Source organism: Hydra vulgaris, chromosome 12 (genome assembly GCF_038396675.1).
Source record: "Hydra vulgaris chromosome 12, alternate assembly HydraT2T_AEP".
NCBI lineage: Eukaryota > Metazoa > Cnidaria > Hydrozoa > Anthoathecata > Hydridae > Hydra > Hydra vulgaris.
This window is the reverse complement of record NC_088931.1, coordinates 43,942,406-43,956,789: the sequence shown is the minus strand read 5'-3', so window position 1 is coordinate 43,956,789 and position 14,384 is coordinate 43,942,406. Positions and strand designations below refer to the sequence as shown.

The 14,384-nt window shown below is 28.6% G+C and overlaps 1 protein-coding gene across 1 annotated transcript in view; it reads right to left on the bottom strand.

Moving 5' to 3' along the window:
• Positions 1-376: 376 nt before the first annotated feature.
• Positions 377-14,384, bottom strand: part of LOC100201404 (protein SAND) — a 123,386-nt gene continuing 109,378 nt past the window's right edge. Inside the window, exon 16 of the mRNA XM_065813382.1 lies at positions 377-495. Coding sequence (XP_065669454.1) covers positions 451-495 — 45 coding nt within the window. The 3' untranslated portion in view covers positions 377-450. The remainder of the gene's footprint in view (positions 496-14,384) is intronic.

The window sequence follows — 14,384 nt, the reverse complement described above, 5'->3', positions numbered from 1 at the left end:
TTACAAAATGGCAAAATTGGCGGGAGTTAGCTGGATTGGTAAATCGTTTTTTTTAAACCTGGAGTTGGCTAGTATGTGTGCGGGGTGATTTAACGTATTCATAATTTTATTTGAATTATGGTCATTTTGCATATTATATAAAATTTGAAGATCAACAAAATGGCATCAAAATCTGGATTTCCACCAAACATGGAGTTGGCTGGTTTACGGATTAAGCCATCGATATTATGAAAGTTTTGTAGGCTTTTCAGTTATTATGCTTTTGTTTACTGAAGCTCGCATAATAGTACATTTTATTATAACACTTTTTTTTATGCAAGCATCTGTCATACATAAAATCAAAAAATTATTTAAGTAAAGGTGAAGAAAAAAAATCTTTGTTAGATATTGATATGTACTTTATACAAAGATATAAATTTACACGTGAAACCGTCTGAATAATTGTTTTCTTTAATATGTGTACGAGTTCACAATAAACAGCACTTCTTCTTCCTTCTATAATATATAAAGCAAAAAAGTAATTTAAACCAAATATCTTTCTCATATATATGTATATATTAGGGTTGTTCTTACTTGATAAGTGCTAAAAAACATAACGGGAACCGGTCTTATTTGGTTCCTTTATAGTAAAAAATCACCTGCGTGAAATATTTTTTCATTTAATTTACATCTAAAAGTTGCATATAAAACATGAAGTTCTCTATTTTTACTGTTTCGTCATGATTAAATAATAAGTCGGACTATATCTTGTTTCTAGAATGTTTTACTGTTAAACTTTTTTTCTAAAGACAATAAAAAAAAATTATTTTTATTTTTAACAAAAAATTTATTGGATCAATAATAACTAAGAACAAACTACATGCTAAATGAGCTTGAGCAATGGAAGCTTCACTCTTTATTTGGCTGTCCAGCTATTTGTGTGCTTTTTTACAATCAGGGAAGTAACGTCTATACTCTGTTACAGCTTGAAGAGAAACTGAAACTGACCTTCATGTACCATGACCTTCATGTAGCATGAGCTGATTATATTCTTGAATAATAGCCAATCCTCTCTCTGCACTATCATTGATAACTTCAATATTTTGGGCAAATCGTAAAGATGAATGGCAAAATTAGACATAAGCTAGAAGACTGAAATTGTATACAAAGAGGGGGTGTTCCCCAAAGAAATATTTCCAATAATTGAGCCCCTGAGATGCATAGTGGTATAAGTCACTCATATCTATTTTGGTATAAGTCTGACTTATACACTATGGCTGTGAACAAAAACAGCTGTTTAGTGAGGAGCATAACAAAAAACAGCTCCAGCATCATTATCGATATCATAAGACTTATACCACTCTACCGTGTAATAGAATAAACAAAATGCTAACCATTGGTGGCAATAACTCAAAATATTGAAAAAAAAGACTTATACTACTATGCATCTCATGGGCTCAATTATCAGTAGTATTCTCTCATTAAATGTCCTGCTTTCCCATTCAGAATGTCTCGTGCAAAACTCAGTGTTTTATCGTCAACATTTTGAGTTTTGCACACAAGATGGTAAAGAGACAGCCATTGTTGCACAATGTGTATACTTGCAAATCAAATTAAGAACAATAATGTTTGAACCTGTGAAATTATTTGGATCAGTTTTAAAGTCTAATATCACCTTAAAAACATCACCAACCAGTATGTCAAAGTAAATTTCGGTGGATCTTTTTTTAAAACAGAACACAAGCTCCATTCAAGCAACCTGTACCTTAAGCTGTTGAATCAAACTATTCTAACAATTTCATCTGTTGGTTTCTAGTCATTAATTGCAGTGGCAGCTACTGAATTTCTTTATATGATTTTTTACAACACAAATTATGAAACAATTATTCAGAATGTCTTTAAGAAAAAACAATTTCAATTTTAGTTAAGTTCGTAGAATCATAGTCAGCAATATCAATCAGACACAAGTTCATCTTTATTAGTTTATTAAACTGATCCTTTTCAAATTTCAATAGATATTTTTGTATTTATTGAGTAAGTTGTCAACCTTGCAACAATGTTTCATTTAACGGGTGATGCGAAAGTTATCAGTCAAATCTGAATTTAATTATTTGAGCATATTAACTTGTTTTTGTAGTTTTATGCGTAGGTATAAATGTTCAATGAAATATAAATGTTCAATGAAATATAAATGTTCAATGAAATACAAATGTTCAATGAAATATAAATGTTTAATGACATAAATGTTCAATGAAATATAAATTGTCAATGAAATATAAATGTTAAATGAAATATAAACTTTATACTTAAAACACAATTATTCAAAATGAGGTTAAATTCAGGTGAACGAGAATCTTCTAAAAAAAGTGACTCAAAATGGTTTTTGTAAATAAACTTAATATAAAAAAAAGTGAAATTGTAAATCATTTTGAAAAATAAGGATTTGTTCAAAGTACAATATATGATAACTTAAAAAGACTTGAAACTGTACAATCCTTTTCTGATAGAAAGCACCCTGGTCGTCCAACATCCTGGAATGGAGAAAAGAAATAAAAAAAAATTAATGAGACCTACCAACAATTTTAGGCACATCAGTGATTACTTTGTCGCCTATTCTTTTGCGAACAAAATATTTTTGTTCCTTTTCTCGATAAGCAAAACTTTTATGATTTTTCCATGTGGATCTGTCAACCTGACATCCCCTTCGTTGTTTTTTTTCTCTGACTGACCTCTTTTCGAGGTAAGTCAGAGAAAAATAGGTTTTAAATTTGGTGTAAAGCAATTGACAATTGGTCGTCAACAATAAAACAATTAAAGGCTAATAAAAAAAGCAGGAAACTCATTAACCAGCTCTATAAAACAAAATAACTTTTGGTCATCAATGATAAATAATACTTTTGTTTTGCATGTGACAACATACCTGGAAATTCTGGATATTACTCAAACATCAAAAACATGCCTAGAAAATGTTCATTTAACATACAAAATGCTTGTAACAGTGCGTGCATTATAATAAAATGCAAAATACATTTAATTTTATAATAACATTTATTTTAAAATCTAATAAGTGTACAATTAAGGGATAAATACAAATTTGATATAGTATATATTATAGTTTATTTGTTGCAAAAGTAAACTTATCTGCTTACGCTTATTTTGATTTATTACACTAACATAATATATATATATATATATATATATATATATATATATATATATATATATATATATATATATATATATATATATATATATATATATATAAATAAATAAATAAATAAATAAATATATATATATATATATATATATATATATATATATATATATATATATATATATATATATATATATATATATTAGGGTGTCCCGTTTTCAGGGTCACATTTTATTTTAACTGCTCCTAGCATTTTTCTGCTGCGTATATGTGAGAAAATGAGATCTGTAAAGTTTTAGAGCTCTAATTTTATTTTTGTGACTATGCAAGCCACCTTAAGTTTCAAAAATCATGATTTTGGGGTGAAAAAGTTATTTTTATAGTGCTTGTGTAGTCACATTTTGAAAGCTACAGACTTATCTTATATTGAACCATGTACTATTAACCCTCATTAGTTAGAAAAAAATTGGGAGCAGTTTGAATAAAATAATTAGTTAGGTTTAAAGTGCAAAGATACGCAATTGACACAATTTACCTATTTTTATGCGGTTTGACATGGTTGACAAAATCAAACAAAATACTGATCTAATCATTATGAAATGGGTCTGAATTGATTTCCGAACCCTTTTCACACCTAATTAGACCAATGAAAATCCAAAATCGGTTGAAAAATGTTAAAGTTGTGTATATTTTTCCAAAACGTTCCTGAAGTGACAAGATTTGAAACATGTAAAAATGCCTATAATATTGCATGTTATATAAATTAGGGAGGAGGGAGAGGTGGGGGCATACTACAATCTAAATGTGGTGAGAAAATTCTGACCTGGGGGTTTGAGGAGGGGGTTATTTGGAACAATGCATTTCCTCGGCAAGGGGTGGGGCCTGGGAGTTAGTTGCAACAGTAATCCTTCAGTTAAGCGGAGTAAAATGAAATTATTATTTTGCTTTCTTGATTTGTCTTAAAAACTTCTAAAACATTTTAAAAGCAAAATAATAATTTAATTTTACACTGCTAAACTGAAGGATTACCAAAAGTGCTTCAAAGTAGTGATAGAACACTATTATAAGAACTTTGAGAAACTTTATCTTTTTAAGAGAAAGAACACTTTTTAATTCTGTAAGTGATAGAACACTTTTATGAACATCTGTCTATTATAGTTGTTATTTGACTCCAGTGCAGAGAGTAAACTTAATTAAACAGAATGGCCAAAACCAGAAAAAAAAAGAAATATTTCTTCTTAAGAGTATAAGTGACAAGTTGAATGACAATCAACTCCCTTCTAACAAAGACATTTTGAAGCATTATTATTTTTTAAATTCTGAAAATCCTATGATCAAAGATAACACCCTTCTCTGCTGTGGATTCTCTCATGATTTCAAGCTCTATTGTGAGGAAAATTGTCAGTGTTTGGTTAAAAAGGTCATTGCTATTCATGAAAAAGCTAGAATTCCAACATCCAGAATGGACAAAGTACAGAAGAAAATGAGTGAATTGCTAGCCAGCACAAAAAATTGATTTCTCTTCAAAAAAGGCAAAACACTAAAGAAGTAGAAAAGAGAATAATTTTCAAAGACAATATTTTGCCTGTTCTTTTTGATGTTATGCCCAGTGATGTGATACAAATATTAGAGAAAGATAAAAAAAGATCTCAGGTAGTCAAGGCAGAAGATATCATTTTCATAAATGATCAAAGAAGTTGCAGGAAAATGTACATTGGTAAGAAAGATAAAAGGTACGTTTATTCTGCTCAAAGATCTCAACAGACAAGAGTAAGAATGTCTGGAGCAGATCATGATCAGAGTTATCAGTCTGAGCTGCAGGTTTCATTTTCAAGTGAAACAGAAATATCTTCAGAGGAAATAGACACCTATAATTCTACAGACTTGAGTAAAGATGAGATCCACAACCATCTACATCTGTTGGCATAGTAGAAGATACTGTCCTTATTTCGAAGGTTAAACATGTAAGCATCAGAGCTCAATCCGATATTTTAAAGCAGGTGGCTGATACAAGTGGACTTTCCAGTAAAGGTATGTCAAAATCCAATATACACAGACTTGGTAGAAAGGTCATACAGGAAACAGCAGAGGAAGCCAAGGAAGCTTTAAGAGCAAAAGCTGGATCAAAGATGATTCTTCATTATGATGGAAAGCTAGTCAAAGAGTTAACTGATGGAAAGAAACTTAAAAGAGAGCGCTTAGCATTGAGTGTAACTTGTGATGGAGAACATTTTTTGCTTGGAGTACCTACTGTCACTGATTCTACTGGAGCTTGTCAGACTGAGAAGATTGTTGAGATTTTAGAAGAAAACTCATTAAAAGAAGACTTTAAAGCTCTAGTAATTGACACTACTGCGTCAAATACAGGTAAAGAAAAAGGAGTAAATTCCAGGTTAAACATCTATCTTGGAAGACCTGTTATGCATCTTGCTTGCAGACATCATGTATATGAGTGTCATATTAAGAATGTTGCAAAGCTCTTCAGGACAACCTCAGGTCCAGATAATCAACTCTTCAAGAAACTGTTGGATGAGTTTTCTTTTATTCAGTTTGATCAAAATAAACTTTACAAATTCAAATATGGACTAAATCAAAAACTTGACAATGCTGCTAGAGTATCCCTAGAAATCATCACAAAGTTGTTGGATAAAGACAAAATAACCAGAGATGATTATTGGGAGCTAGCAGAAATTGTTCAATTCTATTTATCCCCAGAGATTGATCAACTGACAGTTCGACAACCTGGAGTAATTCATCATGCAAGGTTTATAGCTATATTACATAAAGCTGCAAATTCTCAGCCAAATGACAGATATTGTTTCCACAGCTTCTACAACAAGAGAAGTTGAGGCCATCTCTGAGTATGATTGTATTATGCAAAGTGGTTCTTAACCTTGTCTCAGACTATGATTTCTCCAAGACATGACATAGAAGCAATCTGGGAGATGAAGTCATACATGAAGAGCAGACCTAATGTTGCAGCCTAATGTCTCGATAGCATTGCAAACCATACATGGTATCTCATCCAACTTTGATCCCATTTAGTTTACTGGATCCTGGAGTGTCAGATGAGGAAAAGACTGAAATTGCTGAAAGAATCTTGATGATAAATGATTCAAAGGAAATGGATCCTCTGTCGTTTATGTATAAGAAGAATAATGTACCAGGTTTGATTGACAAAGAAGGAGAAAGACCCAGGTTGTCTGAGTTTGTTGATTCAGAATCCATTTTGATATTTAACATCTTAAAAATAGATAGCCAGCAGCTTGAATGGATGAAGATTCCACCTAGTATGAGGAACAGATTGTCTGGCTACACAAAGTTCAAGGATTTTATATCCAACATTCCTGTAACTAATGATGCTGTAGAGAGGAATGTTAAGCTTATACAGGACTTTGTTGATGGAAGCCATGATGAAGAGCTCCTAGCAGTGGACCAGAAAAGAAAGGCTGGAAGACCCCAAGGGAGTGGTGGAAAGAAAAGAAAATGTTAATATGTTGTAGAATTAGTGGTTAAAATATGTCTAGTATAATATATAAATAAAATTAAACATATAATTAGTACTTTTTAACCGATTTTGGATTTTCCTTGGTCTAATTAGGTGTGAAAAGGTTTCAGAAATCGATTTAGACCCATTTCAAATTGATTAGATCAGTATTTTGTTTGATTTTGTCAACCGCCTCAAACTGCATAAAAATTAGTAAATTGTGTCAACTGCGTATCTTTGAACTCACTTCAAACCTAACTAATTATTTTATTCAAACTGCTTCCAATTTTTTTCTAACTAATGAGGGTTAATAGTACATAGTTCAAAATTAGATTAGTCTGTATCTTTCAAACTGTGACTATATATATATATATATATATATATATATATATATATATATATATATATATATATATATATATATATATATATATATATATATATATATATATATATATATATATATATATATACACACACACACATACAATAGCTCATATAGTCAATATTGTAGCAAAAATTTTTGCTTTCTCATGTGAACTTCTTGAAACCGCGTAAAAGCAAGTTGCCTGAAATTTGTTTTGATATAATTAATTTCTCATGTTAATACTATGTAATAACATTATCTATTATAAAATACAAGTTTTATTACTGAATATAATTTGTAGATGGTTTTTTTTTGTGTAATTACTGAATATAAGTTCTAATTTTGTACGCATACTAACAACTTGATATTAAATTTTTTTTTAACAAGACTTGTGCAAACATGAGTTTAAAAAAAAGAACAGAATATTTAATTAAGCTACTTGCAAAAATTCAAGTTTTATCTGAAGAACTTGTGTGATAAAAAAGCAAAAAAAATGAAGTCAAGTGTAATATACACGTTAACACAATTAAGAATAACAGGGACAAACTCGACTAAAAAAAGCAGAGGAAAAATAAGATACATAACAAATATGAAAGATAAACGTATTGAAGTTACAAGCAAACTTAATTATTAGAGAAGAATTAAATAAAAAATGAAAAATTTCAATATCAGTTGATACAATCAAGAGATAATTATGTATAGTTGGACTATATGGTCGTATAGCGTGTCAAAAACCTTTGTTACGGTGTGTAATAAATAAAAAACGGTTTAAATGGCCAAGAGATCATAAATCATGGACATTGGATCAATGGAAAAAAGTCTTTTGGACTGATGAATCAAATTTTGAATTATCTAGAACCAGAAGACGTCTATATGTCCAATGATTGGTATATGAATGTGTTATTCAGTGAAACACGGTGGTTGTAATGTCATGACTTAGGGTAGTTTAAGAGGAGGAAAAGTTAGTGATTTAGTTCAACTCAAATCAACAATGGATAAAAAAGTGTACCATAGTATTTTGATTCATCATGCAGTGCTATTTTGTATTTGTAATATTTGTAAAGAGTTTGTCTTTCAACAAGACAATGATCCTAAACACACTTCTAAATTATGATTAAATTATTTGAAGACAAAAGAAAAGCAGAAAGTGCTTAAAATCATGACTTGGCCTCCACAATCATCTGATATAAATCTTATAGAGAAACTATGGGATAAGCTGGACAGAAGGTTATGCATAATGTTCCCAACTTAAATAAATAGTCTCTGGGAATGTCTCCAAAATGCCTGGAAAAACTTAAGTTTTAAAACATTAGATAGATTTCTCTCTCGAATGCCAAATCTCTGTAAGGCAGTCGCTAAAGGTGCTCATATTGATGAGAGGAAAATCTTGTTAAATCATTAAATTAAAATTTTGTTAAGAAATGATTAGTAATATATTGATGAAATGAATGAGAATAAATTGTTTTTTATAGACGATTCATACACTGACCAAAAAAAGTCTTTTGGACTGATGAATCAAATTTTGAATTATTTAGAACCAGAAGACGTCTATATGTCCAATAATTGGTATATGAATGTGTTATTCAGTGAAACACAGTGGTGGTAATGTCATGACTTAGGGTAGTTTTAGAGGAGGAAAATTCATACACTGACCAACCTTTGGTGAGTGTATGAATTGACTAGTGCACGCTAGTCTATATATACAGTGGGGTGCAAAAAAAAAAGTCACAGTTAACATTTTTTCTTAATTTTAAGTATATAATCTATAAGGAAGCAAAACTATAAAAATTGGATGTGGTAGTGAAAAATCTTGGACAGAAAAGGTATATTTATATATACACTAATATTTAAATAAAATCTTTAAAAAACAGAATAATACAAACCCATTTAATATTTTAGAAAACAAATAACAGATATTGAAATAGGAGTGTATCTGGGAGAAAGCCTAAAACATCAAAAAAGGAAGATCACTATATTCTTAATGCCGTCAAAAAAGATCATAAAACCACATGTTCTGAGATAACACTAGATTTGAACCTTACTAATATCTCAAAATAGACAATATCTCGCCAAATAAAAGCATCAGGGGAGTTTTTTGATTGAAAGCAAATAAAAAAACCCTTTGTTAGTGAAATCAATTGCAAAAAAAGATTAAAGTGGTGCATTGAGCACAAAGATTGACATGTGAGCAATGGGCTAAAGTTATTTGAAGCGATGAGTCTCTTTTTGTTTGTTTTAAAATGGTTAATCTCACTGCTGGAAATTAATTAGGGAAAAGTTTAACCCCCAAACATGCAAGGCAACCATTAAACATGACATAAAGATTAATATTTGGGGTTGTTTTAGTGCACACAAAGTTGGAAAACTTTACATTAGGGTACCATGGACCAGGATTTGTATCACAACATCATAGTTTCCCAACTTGGACCAAGTATAGAAGAACTTTTCCCTAATAATGACTACATCTTTCAGTAAGAATACAATCCCAAACATATGGCACGGTTGAATAAAAGATATCTGGAATCGAAATCGATACCAGTTATGTCTTGGCCAGCACAGTCTCCTGATTTAAATCCAATAGAAAATCTTTGGTCTTTATTGGATAGAAAATTGCAAGATCGCCGGGCAACAAATGAAGATGAACTGTTCGAAATTCTTCTTGCTCGTTGCTTTACCAAATGACTAATTAAAAAGACTAGTAAGACCTTTTAGATGTGCAGAAGTCATAAGAAACAAAAGATGGCCAATTAAATACTAATACAGCTAAAACTTGAAAATACTTTACAAATCCTAATTTCTTTTCATTACATCTGATGTGCAATAGTATTATATACATTTCTTTAAAAATTGTCCTGAATTACTTATATTATATGAGTTTAAGACGTTTTTTGTCATTTTTTTCATCAAAAAATTGTGTGTGTCTTTTTTTTTTGCCCCCCCAGAGTGTGTGTGTGTGTATATATATATATATATATATATATATATATATATATATATATATATATATATATATATATATATATATATATACTCTTGCATGGTCGTCTTCAAGTTTTTACCATAAAATGTCAGTTTTAGGTTTTTCTAAATTTTAAATAGCAGAAAAACTTTTTTTTTATTATTTGATAGACTGCCTACCCCAACAAAACCCTCAGTTGGTGTAACGGCACTCCATTGCGAGTCAGGCTATTTGCCAGTTGATGTAGCAGCACTCTGTTGCAAGTCAGGCTATTTGTCAGTCGATGTAGTAGCACTTTTGCGAGTCAGGCTATAAGATAGTCAATGTAGCAACACTCCGCGCATGTTTTACAGTAAAAAAAACAAACAAAAACATTCAGAATGTTTTTATTTTTAAAAACATTCTAGTTTTTTAATATGCATTATTGTAGTTTTTTAAATTTAATTACCTGCAATTAAATTAATGTGTTTTGTTATAATCTAACCTTAATTTTGTCAGTTAAAAACCACAAACAAGCAAAGAGCTTTTTTTTTACCTTAACTATATATCTAAGCCCTTTACTATAGGTGTGTATATATATATATATATATATATATATATATATATATATATATATATATATATATATATATATATATATATATATATAATATATATAGTCATTATTTGTATGTGCGCACAAATAAAATAAAATTATTTCAGTATTTATTTAAATTTGGTCTATAAATTTATTTTAATTATATAAAAAAAAATTATTTAATTAAATTGCAATAAATTTGTAGGTGGAAAAAAATTAACAATAATATCTTATTTTTAAAAACGCCCATACAAATAAATAAAAAAATTATTTGTCTGCATGTATGTATGTATGTATGTATGTATGTATGTATGTATGTATGTATGTATGTATGTATGTATGTATGTATGTATGTATGTATGTATGTATGTATGGATGCATGCATGTATGTATATATGTATGTATGTATATATGTATGTATGGCATGTATGTATATATACCTATTCATATATATACATATATATATATATATATATATATATATATATATATATATATATATATATATATATATATATATATATATATATATATATATATATATATATCAGGGTTATAACTTTTTAACTTTTTGCAAAATAATTCTGTGTCCTAAATTGATAAATGTTTCCTCAAAAGTAATAAAAATGAGTTTTATTTTAATTAATTTTTAAAAAAGTACATTTTGGATATTCTGGGGATCTGCAGGGGATCAGAAATTTTATTCAAGAAGTAAGAATTGCTAATTATGCAATGGTAATTTGCCTGAGTTAATCAGCTTCAATTCAAATGAATCACACAGTGTAAATGATGACATCTTTTTAAATTCAAATCCATATGATTACATGCTGTGTTTATATGTGCTCAAAAAGAGAACCTTAAAAAAACATTTTCTCTAATTTTTTTTAATAAAAACTAAATAATAAACATAAATTTAGAAAAAGTTACTATTTCTGTTGAAATGGCAAGCATTTTTAGATATTGGTAAAATTCTTCTTTAATAAGAGAACTTTATAAAAAATTCCTTATCCTTAGAACTCCTTATGCTTTTTTTTTAATCCAACAAAAGTTGACTTCAAAAGTTGTGTAAGTTTGTTGATTGTTAACAGCACAGTCACACTAACAACATGTTTGATGTTTTGAGATGTAAGCTACAAATTTTTTGGCCAGTTTCATATCAAAAGAAACAACCAAGAAATAATTGGCACATTTTTCTTGAACTTTGATGGGATCTAGAACAGACATGACAATAGCATATGTCTCTGGAGTGTTTTGAGAAATTGCTACAAGTATTGCTGCTTGACCCTATTAGTTTTTGATGTTGAGGGTTTGGATAGTTTTCTGAACCTTAAAGCTTAAAAGCTCTGCTTAATCTTAAATCTCTTTCCAAAAAAATATTGTCATCTTTGAAGTTAATATATTTTTGTACTTGCTGAAGTCTTGTCATTTGTCTTTTAAGTCTCTTGTAATTTTTTTATGCAGATGATACAAAATCTTAAATCTGACCTAACTCATAACCCCTAACATATTTAAAATTCTCAGTAGATTTACAGATATTCACTGTTACTACCCCAACAAGAATTACATCAAAAGAAGTTTTTCTCAGCAGAATTTTTACCCAGATTTTAACAAGATTTTTTTCAAATGATTTTTTGATGATATTCATGATCATGATTCATTAGAAATTATTTTAATTGATAAATTATTTAAAATAATACTTCTAAACTATGTCAATGAGAATTTTATTTTATCCATATTTTAAGTCATGATTTGTTCAATTAGAAATAATTTTTAAATTAATTTAAATACATGTTTTTTTTTATCTAAATAAAATTAAGAAAAGGTTTGAAATAGATTTAATTTAGAAAAAAGCAAATTAAGAAAAGATTTAAAATAAAGAAATAACTAGGATATAAATAAGAGATAATGTAAAATTGGTTACTTTGGAAAGTGGGGTAGCTTTGGACAAAAACTTTGATTAAACCTTTTTCTAGTGTTTAAAGAGTTTTGTTGTTTTTCTTTTTTAAGATGATAGAATTTCTTAAATGTAAACAAATTTTACTTAACAGAACAACATATAAAAAATAATGCATTCTGAGCAGTGAACTATTCTAATAGAAGGTTAAAAACTTTTTATATTCTTTTTTTTGTTTCACTGGTAAACTTTAACTCCCTTCAGACAAAATTTGAAACATTTACATTTCTTTTAAAGATAATATTCAGAGAAACATTTCACGGCATGACTTGAAATATTTTATTGACAATTGAATAATTCAAAAAAAAATTTGAAGGTGTTTTAAACTATATAGTGACTTTAGGGAGTTTGGACACTGTTCAAATTTAACAAAATGTCATAAATACATTTTTTTCAGATTCATTTATTTAAACGTGAAATATTTGCTTAAACTTATCTCAATCAATTTGATGCAACTTGTTAAATTCATTCTTTCAATGTAACAGTGTATACATAATGTTTGAATGTAACAGTGAATGTAACAGTGAATGTAACAATGAATGTTACAGTGAAATGTTTTAATTTTATTTGTCTTTATTACTGTTATAATTTTGTTTAGATTCATAAAAATATATTAAATACAGCAAAAGAATTTACAATAAAAAGCCTAGAACTAACAAGAAAAAGTCTAGAACTTACAAGAAAAAACCTAGAACTTACAAGAAAAAGCTTAGAACTTACAAGAAAAAACCTAACAGTCGAGTGCTACAATGTTGCTATGGTGCTACAATGTTGCAAGAAACCATTGAAAAAGTAAAAAGCAAACAAATATTAATTAGAATAGCTTCAAATTTATACAACATAAAAAAAGGAACTTTAAACAATGATTGCTACAAAACAAGAAATTCAACCATTTAATAAATTTGAATGAATTTCAAGAAAATAATATTGTGAAAATAGAAAATCGCCACTGCAAAACAAGAATATCTTAAGTCTATTTTTACTGTTCTGAGAAAAAGGCATTTAAAGATTTTAACTCATTACTGCGTTTGATCTCCTTAACTAAAATAAAAAATTTAAGTTTTTGAGAAGCAACAATGCGAATGGACTTAAGATAATCTTAAAACTCTATAAAATATGACAAAATTCTACAAAATAAATTGCTGCTGCAAAACAAGACCATCTTAAGTCTGTTTTGGCTGTTCTGAGAAAAAGACATTTAAAGTTTTAAATTTAATCGCTGCATTTGATTTTTTTGATTAAATCTATTTGTTTTCAGTTATTCATTATATGTATTAAGTATTTTAAACCAAAAAATTTTTTTTTGCCAAAAAATGGACTTAAAATAGTTTTGTATTGCAGCAACGATGTTAATCATTTTTTTTAGGACATAAGATATTTGAATTTTACTCATAGTTGCAAAAGTTGAATCAATTTTGGTTCCATACTTTGTGAGATGATATTTGTTCACCTAAGGAGTATTTTAAATCAAAAAATATATCTTATACAGACACTCAGCGATTGGGGCTTTTCTTTTACCTCTTTCAATTTGAGAGTAGCTGTAAAATGCTATTTAAATACCACTGGAAGAAATGTACCCTGTTTTACATAAAAACTTGTTCACATGAATGATCAATTGGATTTTTGCAAAAGTGTGAAAAAGTATTTAGAATTTTAATAAATAAATATTTTAATAATTTTCAACATTCATTAAAAGATGAAAATGGAATCATTTTAGATGCCTCAAGGATTTTTAACTTTAATGAAACTAATGTGACAGATGATCCTGATGTTGTTAAATGTTTGTTCAGGCATGAAACAAAATATCCAGAGCAAATTAAAGACAGTACAAAGGCAAGCATTTCCATTTTCTAGTAAGTTTGTAACCATAAGTGATATCCTAGCTACCATTTTACCGAAACAGTTAT